The sequence below is a fragment of the Parasteatoda tepidariorum genome, chromosome 4, assembly GCF_982258835.1.
Source record: "Parasteatoda tepidariorum strain Cologne lab strain chromosome 4, Ptep-v5.0, whole genome shotgun sequence".
Classification (NCBI taxonomy): Eukaryota; Metazoa; Arthropoda; class Arachnida; order Araneae; family Theridiidae; genus Parasteatoda; species Parasteatoda tepidariorum.
The window spans coordinates 48,310,926-48,323,399 of NC_141758.1; the positions used below are offsets into that span (position 1 = coordinate 48,310,926).

Genomic DNA, 12,474 nt, shown 5'->3' on the forward strand with positions numbered 1-12,474 from the left:
ACAGGGTAAATCGAGAATTTGCTGTCTAATTTTTAAACACAGGAGTTAAATAAATAGATAAGTTATACTGCTAGATAGGCAAGTTATAACAGATAAATTATACTGCTACAACACAAAGCAACATAAACTAAACCCAGCGGTGCGACAGCCCATAGAGGGCCAAGGCCTACTGTGCCCATCTCAGTTTTCTTGACCTTAGGCTCTGGGGTGCAGAAGCAGATGTTCCGGTTAGGTGGTCAGCCGAACGCGGAGCCCCCAGTATTTAGTTCCCAAACATGCTTGGTACTCATTTATAGACCCACTGAAGGCATGAAAGGCTGAGTCAACCTTGCCCGGCCAGAGGATCAAACCAGGGACCTGTGGCACGACAGCGCTACCGCTCAGCCACCAGGCGTCATACAAAGTAACATATGGAGGTTTATTAGCGTTACCAGATTTCCGTAGCTTCTAAAAAATTGTTTCATAATTATAACCAAGGTAATTGCTACAATTCGAAAAGGTATTACTGTAGATATTTTAATATAGCTATCACTAGATATAAATAATTTAAACAGACATAAGAATATGACAAAAAGTCATATCCTTATGTTATTTATATAATTTTTATAAATTTTAAAAATTTCGGTCTTTGTTCACCACCAAAGGAGAAAATATTTTATAAAAGTCACAAATTCTGGAAGGTTAGTACAGATAGGAACTACCAACACCATAATACTATTAAACTCCATTAAAATATGAAGCAATGTGCGAAATTTAAATAAAACATACACACAAAATAATTGTGCTTAAAGCTCTTTAAGGTTTCTCATCAATTGTTGTGAAATGTACAAACAATATAACTAATAGGTGTTTTTGAAGTCAAAGTTGGCCAGATTACTTTCATTTCCCCTGTGTCATTATAAGAGGTTTTAATAAAAAGATTACCTTAATTTTTTCAAGCTCCTCACTGTTATCTCTAACAGTTAAGATCAGTTTTACATGAGCTGGGAGTTCACGGGGCAGCCATTGAAGGTCTTTAGAGCTATATTCAGCCAGTTGATCAATACCATCAATTAAAACAATTAGAGGACGAAATTCCGAGACTTTAGAGAGCAGTTTACCCAGTCCAAAATCCCAATCATGGACATTCTACAAAAAAAAAAGTTACATAAAATAAAAATAATCAATTTTTTTTAAGAATTCAGATTAAAAATAATATATATTTTCTTTAAATGTATATATTCTGGTTATATATAAAATGGAATGAACTCTACATATTTGAAGAACTTTTCTTATTTTATAAATATAAGTAATGAACTTAAAACAAATTAAAAATAATAATTCTTTATTAACTATTATGCAAATATAATAAAAAGATAATGGACATAAATTGAAACTATCAATTTAATAAATTAATCAATAAATATATGTACTGAAATAACTACATTTTTCTCGACAACAAAAAAATAATAATAAAATGAATATTGCACAAAATATTTTATTCACTAAATTGATTTAAAAATATATATACGAAAACATAATATATATTGAAATAACAAATTATTTTTTGACAAAAAAAAACCAAATAAAATTTCAAAAAATTTATAAATGATGCAGACACATTTCATGAAAAGCGAAATATGCGATATGCTCAGTTTATATAATCAAGAATTTGTGGTAAGAAGTTAAGCATGATATCATACTGTCCAAATAAATAATTAGACCAACAAAAGAACGTCTTTCCTTTCCAGCCGCTACGTGCGAACTCCCGATCTTTATTTACAACATTTACATTTGCTGACAGCGCCATCGCAACATGGAGGCATGACAATGATTTTAATCACTATGTTTCAACAAACACATTTCTAATTGGTGTCTTAACTTTCTGGATCACTCTCAGAACTGTTAAATGAATCAGAAATGCTGTTACTCAGCGAAGATTCTTGCCAGTATGCTCCTTTACTGTGCATAATCAGAATTTGAAAACATGACGTTGTCACTGGTTATCACTTGACAGAACAGAATTTTAAAAAATTATTCCAAACTAGTGATATTTTTATATGAGGGGAATTCCTTTTATGACTGTAATGCAGCAGCCAGTATAGCAGTGTGATCTTCCGTCTGCCACTACCTCATTATTTTGTTTAACAAATAAGAGAAATGGGAGATTCATTTTCTGTCAAAGCTCTTTTAATAGAGTGAAATAGGGTGAATTGACTTATTATGAGTTGCAAATTAAACGACTTGATAAATAGTAAAAACAGAATCAAACTTACTTTTATATAAGTGGATTGCAAAGTTAGAATGCAAAGTTATAACCAACAGTTTTTGTTTGAATAATACAGAAATTGTCAAATAAAATAAAATATGGAAATAGCAAACATATCCTATAAAAATGTACCAAAAAACTGCTTTTCTGATACTTAAAAATTTTCAGAAAAACATAGTGGGAAATTTTCCACCAAAAATGTCGCTCCCCAAATCTATCGATAGATTACCCCCCTTCCTCCTCCAACAGTCATGGCCATTTAGCTCCTTTTGAAAGCCATTTAGCCATGGCCATTTAGCTCCTAAAGAAAGTTGTAATTCTCACATAAAATGAAAGTCTTTAGGAAACCATCATCTGGGTTCATTTTCTATAATCAATATTATCCTCTCTTAAAATGTCTAAATCAAGGAGTCAATTACCCAAGAGTGCAGTATTGCGTTAAAAATCACATGAAGTCAGGGGCAAATCATGATTATTGAATTGAATTAGACAAACAGAGTAAACAAGAAAAAGCTTATTCATTTTTAAATAATCATATATTTTTTCAGGGTGCGTAGCCAAATCGTTCAACAAAAAATAAGCACCTTTTAAGTATGTTTTAAGCACCATATACATTAACAAAATGCAAAATAATTTTTTAAAACTTTACATGATCATGATAAAATAACTAGTTTCAGACAAATCTTTTTCTTGATTATTTATTTTCTTGATTCCACCATAAAAAGATTACGAGACTTTTGCGGTTCGATATCAGAGGGTGGAAAATGAAGCATGAAATTGAGAATATCTTGCAAAATGCAGCAGAGTTGCACATGAGAGTGCAAGAATTCCATCGAACCCAGCTCAGTAGACACACATGCGGACTCCCACGTATTTCATCAAATATGCAACATGTTAGGCACTATCAAATGTCGCAGACCGATGGTATGCCGATTGTAGTGGAATGAATTGTGATAACATTGAATACAAGAATGTAAAAAACACAATTTTGCATAATACGCAGCGAAAATCGACATGAAGAAAAAAATTCTCATTTATGAAAAATAAAATAAAGCACTTTCTAAAAACACCCCATGAAAAAAGCACTTTTGAGGGCTTTTAAAAAACGAAAATCAAAAATAAGCACCCCTAAGCACTTTTTAAACACCCCTAAGCACCATGTTTTTAGATCAAAAAAAAGGTGGACCCAGTTAGACAAAAAAGATGCATGTATACCTATTGTAGGCCCTGAAAACTAATATAGATATTTAAATATGAAAGAAAAAAAAAATTATTTAATTTATATTTAAGAAACAACCTATACTTAAAAAATAGCACAAATTTAAAAAAGAAAATGCTGACAAAATGGTTACAATAACATAAACACTAAGTTAAAAAATCTTCATATTTTATTAATGAAATTTTCTTCTAAATCCAAAACTGCAAAAATATTTTAGAAGCTTGTAATACTGAGAGTTCTTTCAACGAAACAAAAAAAAAAAACTTTAGAAAAGTGATCGTATGATCCCATTATGCTCATTAAATTTCACCATCAATTCAAAATACATTAATTATCATGTCTATAATTAAGTAATATAATAAAAAATATTTTCTTTACAGTATATTTTTTTAAGAAAAGGAGAGAGAAACTATTCAATAACTTACAGATGAAGCAACAGCGGGATGTTCCCCATAAAGAGCACAGCACTGTTCCGAAATACTTCTCAACAATTGCTGCTGAGTTGAAGATTCAGCAGTTAAGCCAACTAAACGAGTTATTACACAAGCCGATGGAAACCAACTGGAAGCATACTCAGTCAACTTTGCCATGAGACTAGTTTTACCACTGCCACTTGGACCTTGTACAATTAGTGGGAAATTATCTTCCCCAGCAAGGTAGTCCTTGACTTTTAATAAACTGGATTCCCTATGTTGGAAGTTTTTATTCATTTCACGACATGCTCGATACTGTTGAACTAGCTCCAAGTACAATGGTTTTTCAATTCCTGAAAACAAATTAAATTTTTTATTAAATTAGTAAATAAAAAATATTTAAACTTAAAAATGTAAAACTATAGTTTTTTGGCTCTTTTTAACAACCAAAAGTCCCATTCTCCCTTTGAAAAGAAATTAGTTCATAAAAAAATACAAAAAGGTATAACAAAGAAAAGCAATTAATGAAATTCTATCTTCTTGAAATGCATAAATTTAGTTTTTGAAAAACTTAAAATTTAAACTTTCTCTTTTTTCACTCATTGAATTAAGAGTAGCTCTAGTTATGTAAGTTTTAATTTCATGACAAAGCTATTGGAAACTCTACAGATATTTAAAATTTATTTCTCTATTTTTTATTTTATAATGCATTTTTATAACAAAAAAATAAAAATAGAATAAAATTGACACACTAAGTTTGAAATAATTCATTTGTAAGGTTAAAAGTAATCAAAATGACAATTACAGCATCTCTTAAAATTTTTTTTTTTTTTTAAATCCTAACTTATTGGAAATTCTCTCCTGACCACGAAAATCTGATTGTTTTTTTCACCAAATGTTAAAATTTAATTATTAAACATTTAAATTGCACTATTTGCCCCATTTTAACATTATTTGCTCCTTATAGACAATTATTTACCTCTATAAATGATGCAATCAAAAACAATTCCTGATTGGTTATGGTGTCACATGTGTTGAAAGGAAACGTGCCGCTTCAATCAGCCAAGGTTATACAAATGCTCTTTTAGTTTTGGTATCACTTATATCTTATGAACATCCTTAGTAAATTATTAGTAAAAATTTTGCAAACTAAATTTACAGTTTTGAAAGTGTGTATAAAATTAAAGAAAGATTCTTAAAATTTCTAACAGTTTACTTATCACTAAAATTTTTGAAGAAATGATTATGCAGCTCTTAATGGTGAATTAACATTTGTTTTGGTCTGAAATCAGTGGTGTTAAAATTCATAGAAAATATTAATCTATTCTGCTTATCATTTATTACTTAATTAAAATCACTCGTGATTGGGTAGAAATAGTATACATTTAGATATAGGGTGGATGATTTTATGGTATTACAAATCAGTAAAAAAAAAAAAAAAAAAAAACAGTATTTTCAGAAATCTAGAGCACTGAAAAATATCAATCCATCATTGTTACACTCTTTGTGGTAATGTAATTTAATTTTGCTGTTTTTAAAAAAGAAAAAAAAAGAGAAAAAAAATGTGTTTAAAGAATATTTTTTTAAGTCAATATTTATTAATGCAGTTAATGTCTTATTTTCTTTACTATGTATCAAATATTTAAATAACGCATCAATGTTTACATTTATTACTCTTTGAGTTAATGGGAATTTCTCTACAGTTAGAAATTAGTTTTATTTTTAAATTTAGAAATTTTAAATCCTGTTTCTGCAATATAGTGTTAACAAAGTATATTAGTACTTGTATGAAGTACTTGTTAATTATTTTCCTTATTTTTCCAAACAATTTGTCTGTGCTAGCAATGAAGAATTCTAGAATAGTAAGATTAATACATTTTGAATTAAAAAATTTATTTCAAATAGTTGAAAAAAATCTCCAGTTAAGCATTTGATATCACTGAAAACGAATCAATACTTTCAAGAATCTAGTCCATTAAAATATATGTCCACCATCATTGCCATAATCTATGTACTTATACTTAAAATTTCAGTAATGTTATTTAATTTATCCACATAATTTCAGCAAATATCATTAAGCTAGATGTTTTTGTTTCACTAAAGCTAAAGAATAATAAAAAAAAAAACTTATGCAAAATGAAAAGAAATTCTAACGAACATTCTTAATTATATATTAAATTTATAAAAAAAATAATACAGTAATGTTGTTATCTTTTCCCAATATTTTTATTCTTTGAGAAAACAGGACCTTTGCTATGGCGAAAAATTATTTTTATATGTATTTATAAAATTTAATTCCTGTTTCTATAATGTAGAACTAAATAAATACATATGCTTGATTTCAATAATCGTAAAACATAGCTTAAAGCAATTAAAATAAAGTAAGTTAAAGCAATTAAATTAAAGTAAATAAGTAATCTACCGGAATACATTAAATTTTTTCCTTTTAACTTAAATTTGGATTGTTGAAAATTCAAGATTTTTTTCCCCTCAGAAAGAACAGAGTCAAATTAAATTCTTTCATTATACATTAAAATTGCCAGAAACAGAAAAAAAGTGCAAAACAACACTGAAAATATCATTCAGAACTTAAACATATTTTAGACACTTTACCTTTATAGAAATTCATTTAAATATTAAAGTAATAGCTTTCATGGCTTACAGCTTACTCTAAGCTCTTTTAGTGAAATGGGATATCATGAGATTGTATTAAAGAATTAAGAATTCTTCAGTGTTAAGGAACTGTTAAGTAACTGTTTAAAGAAGTTTTAAATCATGCATTTAAATAATCTTTTTTTTTTTTAGTGTGTAAGCTTTAGATAGTCACAGTTTATAAATTGTATTTTTGACCTACATTACGTCACATATAATAATGGATTTCAAGTCTTAATTACTTCAGCTTGAATAATCATTTCTGATAAATTATTTTAATTTGCAATCTGATCCCTTTATTTTCCATAAGGTGGATCTCTGATTATTAAAACTACGCTACATTAAGAAAAAGGTATTCACAAACCTCTATATTTCTCACGAGCTTCTTCAAGGAAGTCCTCTTCTAAAAGACCATCAATTAGTTTCTTTAGCTCTTCCTTCAATGCATCAGTGAAATCAGATATATATTGCTCATCTTCTTCAAAATTTTGAGGATCTAAGCCTTCCTCGTGCCACTTTACATAGAGGACCATTTTTTGTGTGTCAGGCAAATAATCTTCAAGTTGCACTTTAGACTGATCAATTTTCCTAGCACTCGGAGATGGTTTGTCTCCGGCACATACAGTCGGCTTGTGAGTGAAACGACGCTGTGTCCAGAGAACTCTTTTGGCTTCTTGGGGATCATCATTTACAATAAACTTGATCTCATCTTGGAAAACTAAAAAGATAGCGAATAATTTTAAACAGCTTCACCAATTCATTTCATAATTTTACTAAAAGCATAATTGTATTGTATTTAAAAGGCAGTGAACCGAAAAAGAAGCATTTAGCTTTATAATATGAGTATGTAAATATGTTTAATTAAAAATCTGTATAATAATAATATTTTTAAATGTTTATCAAATCTTTTGCAAATTATGAAATCTTTTATATAGTCTTAAAAACAGAGAAATGAACTTCATACCACTTAAAATAATTTTATGTTTTAATAATTACTTTTCGTTCTTGAACTGGAAACAACTCAGCTAAAAATTCAAGCTAATTATTATTGGATTAACATGATCACAAAAGATCCAGATATTCTCAACAGTTATTAACACAAAAATAATTATTGAAGTTATTTTTTCCAATTTCCTTTATTTGTAAAGATTAAAAACTTACGTTGAGAGACTCATGCATTTTTTAAGGAAATCCTCATCAAGCCATATGCGCTTGTATTGTAGCACAGCAGTGCTAAGTGCACTACTCACAGATTGAAATAAATAAAAATTTGATTTGCATAAAATAAATATTAAAGATATTTTAAATAAATTTTGAGCAACTTCTTAAATTTTGAGCAATTTCTTAATATCATATTTAACACTGTTAGTCATCTGCGATTGACACAATCTAAACAAAAAGTTCAGTGTCAGTCACCGATCGGCTGACACAGTACACATGCTTAACGCAATATTTGTATACGGTCAAACCCCGCTGTAGTAATCCTTCAAGGGATCGAAATTTCGGTTCACTATAACCGGGACTTCATTATACCCATCCACAAACAATTTTAACAAATGGTTCTAAACACCGACCTTTTATTACACATTATTTAAATAAATGACCTATAAAATTAAATACAAAAATGACTGAAAAATAATTTGTAGTAACAAAAAATGTGTTAACTTATATTTTTAATTACTTTTCGTCTTGCGTACAAAAAAAAAAAATAGATAACTTTAGCTAATGAGCAATTCTCAACATCAGATACGGAAATACTTCCAGACTCTCCAATAATTTTTCCTGAATTTATGTTATTTCGCTTTTTTAACCAGTCTAACCAGCCCTTCGAGCACATAAAAGAAGTCACACCAAATCGCCTGGCAAATTCATCAGCTTTGACTTGAAGCATTTGTCCAGATACTGGAAGATAGCGGCTTCTTTGAATGCTAAACCAATTCAATAATGAAGCAAACAAGAAAAATGCTTGTTGCTGCATTCCATGCTATAGATTGTTTTAAAAATCGGTATATGTATTTATTTTGAAGTAGAAATTTCAAAATTATTACAAAAAAAAACAAAACAAAAAAAACGAAGAAAATCATTCGAAAACAGAAAAAAGTTCATAGTTCATAATATCCAATTTCGTCTTTTTTTGGTTCACTATATTCACAAAAAATAACACATTACACGTTAGTAGTTCACTATAAACTGTGTTCACTATAGTGGGGTTTGACTGTATTTCATTATATTGTAAAGCACATATATAAGCGCACAAAAAATAAAAGAATTAAGAGTAAAATATTGCAGATATTGAAGTAAGAAACTAACCAGAAGTAAGACATTTTTGCCGTTGTCCATCAGGTAAAATATTTCCAAACACAGTAATCATTCTCTCTGCTTCTTCCTTCCATTGCTTCATGCAGTTTCCTCTCTCAGTCGGATCTTCACCAGATATACCTGGATAATATTTGATAACTGGTTGAAGAACATAAACCATAGGAGAAGCGACCGAGTCTAACTTATACCATTTGTTGAAAAGCTCTTTATCTGCTTCAGACTCAACAGATTCCATTCCACTTTCAAAATGAGGTTTTGGTACTGTGCGTGGTAGAAGAGTAGCTCCAATATTGTCGTTGAATATGACCTATTTGAAATAAATTACCAAAATATTTTATGTCAAGTCGGACAATTTTTAAAAAATTATTTCTGTTCAAGATTACAAAAATGTCATGATACAGTTGTAATATACATCTACAAATACAGGTGCAATACAAATCTCGAAAATCTGGATTTCAAAAATCCGGTAACCACCGAAAACTGGACAGTTTTATCGAAAACATGAAGACAATAAAAGTTAGTTAAATTAATAAGTTAATTTATCATTACTCCTTTGAATGAATGAAGAAATCTTAATAATATCAGATTTTTTAAAAAAAAATCGAACTTGAAAATTATATAGAAATTGGTAAAAGTAACAGCCACAATTCCATTGCCAGCCAGGGGTCTGTCTATGATTTTCTTAGAGGTACCTATTTTGTGAAAATTTAGACATAATTTGTGAAAATTAAAAATTATGTTAAAAAATTAATACACAAATATGGATTTAGCCTTTCTTACGGGATACAAAAATAAAATTTTAAGAAAAAGTATTTTGTGAAACTACCGTTTTTCCTAAAGTTGAATTTATGAAGGCACCGCTAAACGGTAGAAAATTTGGCCGAGACAGACCCCTGATAACTAACACATTAAAATAACAGAAATTTAAAAGGATATGAAAATCCTGCCAAAAAATACAGTTTATAAAATTATGTGAATTTAGGTTGAAACGCTTGGGAATCCAATGTATAAAGTGATTACTAAAAGTGCAAATTGAAATAATATAGTATTTAAATTTTCTAGATTTTAAAAACCAGGTAATGATTTATTAATGTAAGATATAACAAATATAATGATCAATATCTCTGAAACCAATGCATAAAATTTCTTCAGTTATAAAATAAAACACATTAATTTTTATCTATGATAATTATGTAAAAAACAAGTAGGCATAACTGACCCAAATTATCTTTCATTTTAATTTTAATTTTGCTTATTCAAAATTATATCTTGAGAAAAAAAGTAAATTTTTAAAATTATTCAAAAGAGCACAATAGTTTAAATAAAAAGCTGATGTCTTAATATAAAGGGTGGCTGCCATCAATATCACTTAATTCCTATGCTCTGATTTGTTTAGTATGAAGTAGATTTTAAAAAATCAAAACCACATTTGAAAACAATCATTTGCCTGATATCAAGGTTTAGTGATATAAGCTTTGATTTTTCTCTCTAAATGAGGATTAACTTGAAGGAATTAAACCAGCAGTTGAATATAATTGCCCAAGAAATTGAAATTGGCTATACTGCGCTAAACACAAACATTTTTACGCTTTCAATGCAAAAAAAATCAAAATGAGTTACAATGTATAATCTAAAACTAAAATAAATCTCAAACACAATAATATCAGTATAAATTACAAAATTGTGTCAAAGACATTAAACTTGTATTTAAGAAGATATACTTTTTAAGAGTAATACAAAATTAAAAACGGTGAACATAAGCACTCTGAATGCAATATGTAACACTATGTATTACAATTCTCTTTGCCCTAAATGTTTTCAAATTAAATTGGATTAAAACTAAATTCAATATTTTCAACTATGATGAATAATGAAAATTGTGTGGTTATGAACTAAATGCAATTTTTAAATAAAGTTTCTTTTTTGATGAGAAATATACCGAAACACTAAGCACCAGAATTGTCTTAGACACTTGTATAAAATTTTATCCCTTTAATTTTTTTTTTTTTTTACATATTTAACCATGATTTTTATTAATAAATCAAAATTTCCCAATTATTTTTGGATAAATTTTAACCTCGCTAAACTTTTAAAAGAAAAAATAAACAAGATATTTACTAAAGTAAGAAGTCTTCTTCTTGTCCTCCATTTTTCTAAAGAACTCATACATAAATCAGGCAAGCTGTGATCTACTAGCCCAACACCTGGTATTCCCCAGTGCAGATCAATAACATTCAATTCATATCCTTTTTCTGCAGAGTAGCGCCTCAAGTTTAAGAAAACACGTTCAATCAAAGCATCTCTTTCAACTACAGAATCTAAAACACGTAACATAATTTTTATTTTCACAACCACAGCTAAACACGCACAATCTTTTTTTTTTTTTTTTAACCATTGTGCATTAAAAAGGTTTTAAAAGTGTGCATAATTTAAATTAAAACTCTAAAAATAGAAAAATACCGCACATGAAAAGGATCAATTAAATCTTTTTTCAGATATAACCAATCTATTTCTCTAATTAATAAGTAAAAGAAAAAAAGCTTGCTGCAATTGAAATTCTATGTTTAGTTTTGAAATCATAAGTGCATTTTAGACGAGCATTAACTGTTTAAAAAGTTATGATACTAAAAGTAAATATAAGGTTTACATAACCATTAAGGTTTAAACTTTGAAGGGCAGATGCATTTTCATGGTCTATTTCTCTTTTGAAATTTTGGAAACCGTTTTTGATTGTTCTTTTCTTTAATGAAATGTTAAAACTTTTACCTTTTATATCCTAACTCACTAAGCCTCCTGCAGCCAGGGTTTTTATACATGTTGCAAAAAATTTTTTTAGAAATATAGAAGGTACCCAATGGAAAATTAGGAATGCAGAAAGCTGCTATACGTAAAACTGGTAGTAAGAAGAGAAGAAAAAAATAAGGAATACTACAGCTATTGCAGTACATTTTGACTCTTTTTAATCATAAATTTTCACATTTGTATGGTATATTAATAAACTTTTAATATTTTTGCATTAATATTTTTTTTATCGATGAATAATATATCCTGCAAAGAACTGCAAGAACATAGATTATAGAACCTCATCGACCTGTCCCAAGAGTCATACAGTGTAGCCCACCACCAAACAAAAAAGTTATTTAATCTGTCAAAGAAGCTAAGTTACAAAACCTAAAAGCTAACAAAAGAATTAATAGACAAATGAAAAATAGGGCTCAACATAACAATAACATAGAGTAAATTGTGAGAGAATTATATGTATAAAAATTAATTAATATTAATAAATAAAAACGAAACAAGCATAATAATTAAAGATTTAAAGTTAAACTACGATTATAAAATTTTAACAACTAGGGTGGTTGTCCAAATACACACTAAAGAAATTAATAATAAAAAATTCTGCTTTTGTTATCTTGAAAATAAAGTTATGGGTATCTTTTAAAGCAATAATAAATATTTCAAAAATGCAAACACACTATACGCAACTTTACATATACTTTCTACAATTTTGAATTAAAAATTCTACATTTTTTTAAATGACTATATAAACAATGAATAAAAAACTTGAGATGAGTAAAATATTCCTCCCGCAAAAAATTAAAAATGATATAAAAATGTTAAAT

The 12,474-nt window shown here is 28.2% G+C and overlaps 1 protein-coding gene across 4 annotated transcripts in view; it reads right to left on the bottom strand.

Moving 5' to 3' along the window:
• Positions 1-12,474, bottom strand: part of LOC107443268 (NACHT domain- and WD repeat-containing protein 1) — an 84,942-nt gene that overhangs the window by 8,648 nt on the left and 63,820 nt on the right. For all 4 annotated transcript variants that reach the window (XM_071182247.1, XM_043053028.2, XM_016057082.4 and 1 more), the window contains exons 5-9: positions 10,970-11,169; positions 8,843-9,158; positions 6,897-7,250; positions 3,893-4,233; positions 925-1,128 (exon numbers count right to left, since the gene is read on the bottom strand). In XM_071182247.1, coding sequence (XP_071038348.1) covers positions 925-1,128; positions 3,893-4,233; positions 6,897-7,250; positions 8,843-9,158; positions 10,970-11,169 — 1,415 coding nt within the window. The remainder of the gene's footprint in view (positions 1-924; positions 1,129-3,892; positions 4,234-6,896; positions 7,251-8,842; positions 9,159-10,969; positions 11,170-12,474) is intronic.